This window comes from Eriocheir sinensis, chromosome 19 (genome assembly GCF_024679095.1).
Source record: "Eriocheir sinensis breed Jianghai 21 chromosome 19, ASM2467909v1, whole genome shotgun sequence".
Classification (NCBI taxonomy): Eukaryota; Metazoa; Arthropoda; class Malacostraca; order Decapoda; family Varunidae; genus Eriocheir; species Eriocheir sinensis.
The window spans coordinates 3,534,108-3,542,920 of NC_066527.1; the positions used below are offsets into that span (position 1 = coordinate 3,534,108).

An 8,813-nucleotide genomic window follows, 5' to 3' on the forward strand; every position below is an offset into this window, starting at 1 on the left:
CACACCAACACAACGATGGCCGCAAAGGTGAGTTCCCGCGGCTGCTGCCTGGTGCTGCCTCTTGGCCGCTGCCTACCACTGTATTAGTGTTTGCTGTTCTTCTGTACTTGGGGGCTCCGTGCCCAGGCTCCCAAGGCACTGCAGAAAATGTTCTTGTGCCGCGCATAATAATGCCCGTCAAAAGTCCCGTCGTTCACCGGTCTCTCTTCAGCCCGTCAGTCAGCCACTGTCTTTCTGTTTTGCTCCTTTCTACCGCTATATTCGTGTGAACAGTCGTCGGAGCACTCTACAAACATGTAAAGCCTTTCCAAGGAACAAATACTCGAGATATTGATGATTATCATCCCTTTTCATGAAACATTACAGATGGATAAGTGACCCAGTAATCATGAAACTTCATCCAATTTGCTGATGGGTTCTAAATCACTACTTATTCCACTTTTATGTCATCTTGGCACAACAAACATTACTGTAGGCTGCATCAGGACACCTCTCGAACAAAATGTAGACCCGTTTGGGTATCTACGAAGGTCATTCAAAAAGTTCTGAGCCCCCCTTCATAAAAGCCACAGTGAACAAAACGTGATCAAACTTCTAGGTCCTGATTGTATATGTGTAATGTAACATTGAGCTGAATTTTGTTAAATATACTCATCATTTACTAGTATAAAGACGACCTTGTTTAACACACTTTATTCCATTTCAGAAATATGAGCTTCTCAAAGGAAGAAGTACGAACGATCATCAAATTTTCGGTTCTTCTGGGCAAATCTGCTTCTGCCATCCACGCAGAACTTGCCCAAGTTCTTGGTGAAGAATCTGCAACTGGCCTTTCCACTGTGAAGCGCTGGGCGGTGAAGTTTCGTGAAGGAGAAGCAGAAGTCTCGGATGCCCCCAGAAGTGGACGACCAAGAACAGCGACCACAGACGACAATGTGGCGCTGGTGCAGGAGCTGTTAGCAGAAGATCGGCGTCTGACAGTTCAGGAGATCAGCTTGGAGGTTGGGATATCTGAAGGAAGCGTTTGGGATATCCTCCACAACAAACTGCAGAAGCGGAAGAAGTGTGCGCGGTGGGTTCCACACCTCCTCACCGACGAGCACAAGGCCTGCCGCATCACACTGGCTCGTGCGCATCTTCGACGGTTCAGGAGAGAAGGAGATGCTTTCTTGGACAGAATAGTAACCGGGGATGAGACCTGGATGCGGTCTTACGAGCCACTGCTCAAGAGACAGAGTGCAGAGTGGCGATCTGCAGAATCCCCACGACCGAAAAAGGCTGTGCGCGGCTTGGCCAAACTGAAGACGATGCACATTGTCTTCTACAGCTCAAAGAAGATTTTGGTGGACTACGCAGTACCTCAGGGGACCACTGTGAATGCTGAACTTTATCGCTGGGTGCTCATCAACAAATTGAGACCCGCAATTTACAAGAAGCAGCCGGAGATCCTTGAGGCTGGTCCAATTCTTCTGCATGACGGTGCAGGTCCACACCGGGCGGCTTCTGTGGTGAATCAGCTGGAGAAGTGGGACTGGGAAGTCCTTGGACATCCTCCATACTCCCCAGACCTCTCTCCATGTGACTTCCACCTGTTTGCAACCCTCAAAGAGCCGCTGCGTGGTCAACGATTTCAGGACGAAGATGAGATAAACATCACCGTTTCCAACCGCCTGAAGACCATCCAACGTGAAGGCCTGAGAAATGGTGTTCCCAAACTTCCTCAGCGCTGGGAAGCTGTCATAACCAAGAATGGAGAATATATTGAAAGTGACAAATAAAGTTTTTGTTATAAGTCTTCTGATTAAAATTTTGTGAAGGTGGGCTCAGAACTTTTTGAATGACCCTCGTATTCCTCCCCCATTCCTGACAGAACCACTTTCCTCTCCCCCAAATTCTCCTGCTCCATATCTTCCCCTGATCCACCCCTCCTACACACACTAACCCCCGTCCTTTACACGCCCACAGCTCTCCCTCCTCCTCCTGGGCCTCGCTGCCGCTCCTGCGGCCCCCGACACCGTCTCCTACGGGAACAACCAGCAAAACGGCGCTCCCGCCAACTATGACTTCAACTGGGGCGTCGACGACCCGCCGTCAGGCAACAACTACGGCCAACAGGAGTCCCACCAGGGCGACAACACCAAGGGATCCAACTACGTGCAGCTGCCCGACGGCCGCCTCCAGCGCGTCGACTACACCGTCAGCGGCGACTCCGGCTTCGTGGCGCAGGTCACCTACGATGGTGAGGCCCAGTTCCCCAAGCAGGGATACGGCGCCCCCGCCCAGTCCTACGCCACCCCTACCAACAGACCCCAGCAGGGCTACGGCCGCTAGGCCCGACACAGCCTGGCGTACTTGCCCCACCCCAACCCGCCTGACCACCCCTCCATACGCCCCAAAACACATCGCCCCGCCATTCATCTTGTATTTATTCCCTCGACTCATGCATCACTCACAATAAAGTCACGGCAAGCATCCTCGGCCTCCTTCTCTGCCCCCACCACTCCGTCCTAAACCACCAACACGTTAGCTGGGGATGGGTTTACAGGAGCTGTCTTATAGAGGACGACCAGCCTCCTGCAGATTCTTTGTGTTATGTTCGTCACACACTTGTCCTGCCTCCACCACCACACGTCATACACGCCACACTGTGTTGCGCCAAACAAGGACTTCCTCTCGGGCACACGTACACCTAAGTTGACGAGTGTTGCATCGAGACAGGTCTCTTCCCGTCGCCGGCCAGCAAAACAGCACATTAAAATTGATTTAGCAACATGTCCAGGGATGAAACGTTTCCGTTATTTTCATTCCTAAAACATGATGCCAGGGAATAGTTAGAGCATACTAATTATGAAAAATTAACGACCAAAACTAAGCTCCTCCCACACTATATCAGCGGCAACAGAACGTTAATAATTATGTCCCCCCCACTCCCCCCCCACACACACACACCCGTGAATAATAGGAAAATTGCTGCAGGACTAAAATAAAACGGTGTCATCTGCAAGACATGGGCCGTCACCTCGTTGTCAGCACTTAAGTGGGAAGAATGTGGCCTCGCGGAGACACACTTGGTAAACGGCACACAAGGGGAGTTGCTGCGTCATCTGACATCACCTGAGAGAAGCTGACCATAGGTCTACTTACATTTTCCTTGACCTGCTTGCGCTATACTGTTACTAAGAGTGACAGTAACTGCACTAATGAATGTGAGGTGAAGCCATTATCCTGCTTAAGTGGTTCATACACAGCTCGTGGGGAACGGGGTCTCGCTGACTGACAATGATGGCACTGACCTCAAAGGAACAGCCTGGAGAGTGATAGCTTATAACACCGAATAAGTCATTCCGTAGCTCCTTTTCTCTCTTACATAGCAAGGTATACCCGAGGAGACAAAGTATTTGGCAATGATCCGCTTTCATTATATTACTGAGCAGAGGTGCGAGATACAAATATTTGTTCCTGCTCATGACAACTGTCCTCCACTTGGCTGTTGTCGAAAAGTCAATTACACACACAACAGAGTCTGGAGCAAACTGAGCGGGTATGTATGTGAAAGCCTTAGATGGAGGTTAGAAGCAAAAGCATATAAGGAGACTACACGAGGCCAGACATGGCACACCTGCCAGCTCCTGAAGAAGGATCATTCGACGAATTCCCTTCCCATCCATAAATGCATCTACTCTTTATTTAAGGCTTTCTATTCTGATCGCTTCAAATACATGTCTGCTCAGTTTGTTCCACTCAGTTATTCAATTACTGATCATTATTGGCACGCAGACCCCACGGCCTGTGCCTCGCTGACACGACCGTTTCAAAGTTTCTATACTGGCCTTGGCAATATCAATTCAAGGGCTCAAGGGCTGATGCGCCGGAGATGAGCGCCGAGGCCACGTCGAGCTATTCCATTTGATGCAATTATATATATGTAAATAGTAATAAAAAAAAAAAACCGCTGTAAAACGTCTCTTTAAACTTGCGTTCAGACTTTGCTGATGTATTTTTTTTCCTCTCCGTCCATCATAGCAGGTTCAATAAAATAATTCTTCGTAATTTAGAGGATGGGCTAGTTAATTCATCTACACAATGCTTTCCAACCTTTTCCCCTTGTTTCAGATTTTCTTCAATATTCATTCGCATAAAATTCTTCTTAAAGTTTCACAGCTCAAGGCTGTTCACCACAGCTTGCAAAATGTGTGTAGCAGCTCTCCCGCCGCTGTGCCTCCCCCCCCCTCCCCCCTCTCCCTCCGTAGTTCGCCTGTGTCCCGTGACCGCGACACTCTACAAACATGTAAAGCCTTTCCAAGGAACAAATACTCGAGATATTGATGATTATCATCCCTTTTCATGAAACATTACAGATGGATAAGTGACCCAGTAATCATGAAACTTCATCCAATTTGCTGATGGGTTCTAAATCACTACTTATTCCACTTTTATGTCATCTTGGCACAACAAACATTACTGTAGGCTGCATCAGGACACCTCTTGAACAAAATGTAGACCCGTTTGGGTATCTATTCCTCCCCCATTCCTGACAGAACCACTTTCCTCTCCCCCAATTTCTGCTGCTCCATATCTTCCACTGATCCACCCCTCCTACACACACTAACCCCCGTCCTTTACACGCCCACAGCTCTCCCTCCTCCTCCTGGGCCTCGCCGCCGCTCTTGCGGCCCCCGACACCGCCTCCTACGGGAACAACCAGCAAAACGGCGCCCCCGCCAACTATGACTTCAACTGGGCCGTCAACGACGCGCCCTCAGGCAACAACTACGGCCAACAGGAGTCCCGCCAGGGCGACAACACCAAGGGATCCTAATACGTGCAGCTGCCCGACGGCCGCCTCCAGCGCGTCGACTACACCGTCAGCGGCGACTCCGGCTTCGTGGCGCAGGTAACCTACGAGGGCGAGGCCCAGTTCCCCCAGCAGGGATACGGCACCCCCGCCCAGTCCTACGGCACCCCCACCAACAGACCCCAGCAGGGCTACGGCCGCTAGGCCCGACACAGCCTGGCGAACTCGGCCCGCCCAAACCCGCCTGACCACCCCTGCATACCCCCCAAAACACGTCGCCCCGCCATTCATCTTGTATTTATTCCCTCGACTCATGCATCACTCACAATAAAGTCACGACAAGCATCCTCGGCCTCCTTCTCTGCCCCCACCACTCCGTCCTAAACCACCAACACGTTAGCTGGGGATGGGTTTACAGGAGCTGTCTTATAGAGGACGACCAGCCTCCTGCAGATTCCTTGTGTTATGTTCGTCACACACTTGTCCTGCCTCCACCACCACACGTCATACACGCCACACTGTGTTGCGCCAAACAGGGACTTCCTCTCGGGCAGACGTACACCGAAGTTGACGAGTGTTGCATCGAGACAGGTCTCTTCCCGTCACCGGCCAGGAAAACAGCACATTAAAATTGATTTAGTAACATGTCCAGGGATGAAACGTTTGCGTTATTTTCATTCCCAAAACATGTTGCCGGGGAATAGTTAGATTTTACTATTTATGAAAATTTTACGTACAAAACTAAGCTTCTCTCCCAAGAAACAAACGGCAGCAGAGCGTTAATAATTATACCTTTCCACACCTGATTAACAAGAAAGTTACTTTTGGACTAAAATAAAACTGAGTGTCATCGGCAAGACATGGGCCGTCACCTCGTTGTCAGCACTTAAGTGAGAAGAATGTGGCCTCGCGGAGACACACTTGGTAAACGGCACACAAGGGGAGTTGCTGACCATCATCTGACATCACCTGAGAGAAGCTGACCATAGGTCCACTTAATTTTTCCTTGACCTGCTTGCGCTATACTGTTACTAAGAGTCACAGTAACAGCACTAATGAATGTGTTAGGTGAAGCCATTATCCTGCTAAAGCGGTTCATACACAGCTCGGGGGAACGGGGTCTCGCTGACTGACATTACTGGCACTGACCTCAAAGGAACAGCCTAGGGAGTGTTGGCTTATAACACCGACCAAGTCATTCCCTAGCTCCTTCTTTTCTCCCTTACATAGCAAGGTATACCCGAGGGGAATAATTATATCGCAATGATCCGCTTTCATTATATTATTGTGCAGAGGTGTATGACACAAATATTCGTTCCTGCTCTGTTACATCAGGTGAGGTTAGCCCAGGTATGGTTGGGACCGGGTTAGCCTTTGTTAAGTTCATTTCAGTTACTTTGAGTTAGAGCAAGTTAACTTTGGCTCGAAAGGGTTGGGTTGAGTTGGGCTGGATTGGGTTAGTTTGCGTTAAGTTGTATTGTATTGTATTGGTTTTGAAGTTCCGTTGCATTCGATTGTGGCGGGTTAAGTTGGGCTGGGTTCTTACTGAACTGGGTCAACAATCTCTCCCGTTCCGTGACCGAACCTGTGACGACAGCGTTATGGGCGGCATGACAACTGTCCTCCACTTGGCGGTTGTCTAAAAGTCCATTACACACACAACAGATTCTGGAGCAAACTGAGCAGGTATGTATGTGAAAGCCTTAGATGGAGGTTAGAAGCAAAAGGATATCAGGAGACTACACGAGGCCAGACATGGCACACCTGCCAGCTCCTGAAGAAGGATCATTCACCGAATTCCCTTCCCATCCATAAATACATCTACTCTTCATTTAAGGCTTTCTATTCTGATCGCTTCAAATTCATGCCTGCTCAGTTTGTTCCCTTCAGTTATTCAATTACTGATCATTATTGGCTGGAACACCCCACAGCCTGTGCCTCGTTGACACGACCGTTTCAAAGTTTCTATACTGGACTTGGCAATATCTGTTCAAGGGCTCGAGGGCTAATGCGCCGGAGATGAGCGCCGAGGCCACGCCCAGGTATACCATTTCATGCAATTATAGATATGTAAATAGTAAGAAAAAAATGCCTTAGAAAGTCTCTTCAAACTTGCGTGTAGACTTTGCTGATGTTTTTTTTTCCTCTCCGTCCGTCATAGCAAGTTCAATGAAATAATCATTCGTAATTTAGAAGATAGGCTAGTTAATGCATCTACACATTGCTTTGCAGCCTTTTCCCCTTGTTTCAGATTTTCTTTAACATTCATTCACGTAAAATTCCTCTTAAAGTTTCACAGCTCAAGGCTGTTCACCACAGCTTGCAAAACGTGTCTAGCAGCTCTCCCGCCGCTGTGCCTCCCCTCTCCCTCCGTAGTTCCCATGTGTCCCATGACCGCGGCGTCCAGGGCTCCTCGACTTTTCCAGCGTGAGCCGCGGGGCGCCGCGCCGCTATATAAGCCGCGGCGGGGCTCTCCAACACCACCACTCCCGCTCCAACCCACACCAACACAACGATGGCCGCAAAGGTGGGTTCCCGCCGCTGCTGCCTGCTGTTGCCTCTTGGCCGCTGCCTACCACTGTATTAGTGTTTGTTGTTCTACTGTACTTGGGGACTCCGTGCCCAGCCCCGTGAAGCACTGAAGAAAATGTTCTCGTGCCCCGCATAACAATGCCCGTCACCAATCCCGTCATTCACCGGGCTCTCTTCAGCCTGTCAGTCAGCCACTGTCTCTCTGTTTTGCTCCTTTCTACCGCTATATTCGTGTGAACAGTCGTCGGAGCACTCTACAAACATGTAAAGCCTCTCCAAGGAACTTCTGCATAAGATACTGATGATTATCATCCCTTTTCATGAAACATTACAGATGGATACATGACCCAATAATCCTTAAACTTCACCCAATGCACTGAAGATGTTCTAAATCATTAGCTATTCCACCTTATACGTCATCTTGGCACCACAAACATTACCGTAGCCTGCACCAGGACACCTCTTGAACAAAATGTAGACCCGTTTGGGTCTCTATTCCTCCTCCATTCCTGATAGTACCCCATTCCTCGCCCCAAAACTCTCCTGCTCCTTATCTTTCCCTGATCCACCACTCACACACACACACTAACCCCTTCCTTTACACGCCCACAGCTCTCCCTCCTCCTCCTGGGCCTCGCCGCCACCCTCGCGAGCACCGCTGCCACCTCCTACGGGACCACCCAGCAAAACGCCGCCCCCGCCAACTATGACTTCAACTGGGCCGTCAACGACGCGCCCTCCAGCAACAACTACGGTCAGCAGGAGTCCCGCCAGGGCGACAACACCAAGGGATCCTACTACGTGCAGCTGCCCGACGGCCGCCTCCAGCGCGTCGACTACACCGTCAGCGGCGACTCCGGCTTCGTGGCGCAGGTCACCTACGAGGGCGAGGCCCAGTTCCCCCAGCAGAGATACGGCGCCCCCACCACCAGACCCACGCAGGGCTACGTCCGCTAGGCCTAATACATCCTGGTGTCCCTGCACCGTACCGCATTGAACCGCATCGCATCGCCCCTCCCCGCCCCTCCCCGGCTGACATCCCCTGCAACGCCCCTGGACCACACCGTGCCACGCCATCTTGTATTTATACCCTCGACTCATGCATCACTCACAATAAAGTCACGGCAAGCATCCTCGGCCTCCTTCTCTGCCCACACCACTTCGTCCTAAACCACCAACACGTTAGCTGGGGATGGGTTTACAGGAGTTGTCTTATAGAGGACGACCAGCCTCCTGCAGATTCCTTGTGTTATGTTCGTCACACACTTGTCCTGCCTCCACCACCACACGTCATACACGCCACACTGTGTTGCGCCAAACAGGGACTTCCTCTCGGGCACACGTACACCGAAGTTGACGAGTGTTGCATCGAGACAGGTCTCTTCCCATCACCGACCAGGAAAAGAGCACATTAAAATTTGATTTATTAACACATCTACGGATGAAACGTTTGCGTAATTTTCATTCCCAAAACATGTTGCCGGGG

The 8,813-nt window shown here is 50.4% G+C and overlaps 1 protein-coding gene across 2 annotated transcripts; it reads left to right on the forward strand.

Annotated features, from left to right (window-relative positions):
* On the forward strand, window positions 1–8,813 carry LOC127000549 (pro-resilin-like). 2 transcript variants are annotated; one of them, XM_050864315.1, is made up of 2 exons: window positions 1–27; window positions 7,940–8,813. In XM_050864315.1, the coding sequence occupies exons 1-2, from the start codon at window positions 16–18 to the stop codon at window positions 8,282–8,284; spliced, it is 357 nt and encodes a 118-aa protein (XP_050720272.1). In that variant the 5' UTR covers window positions 1–15; the 3' UTR covers window positions 8,285–8,813. The 2 variants fall into 2 exon arrangements, with proteins under 2 accessions (XP_050720272.1, XP_050720271.1); XM_050864314.1 differs by lacking the exon at window positions 1–27 and adding an exon at window positions 7,089–7,322.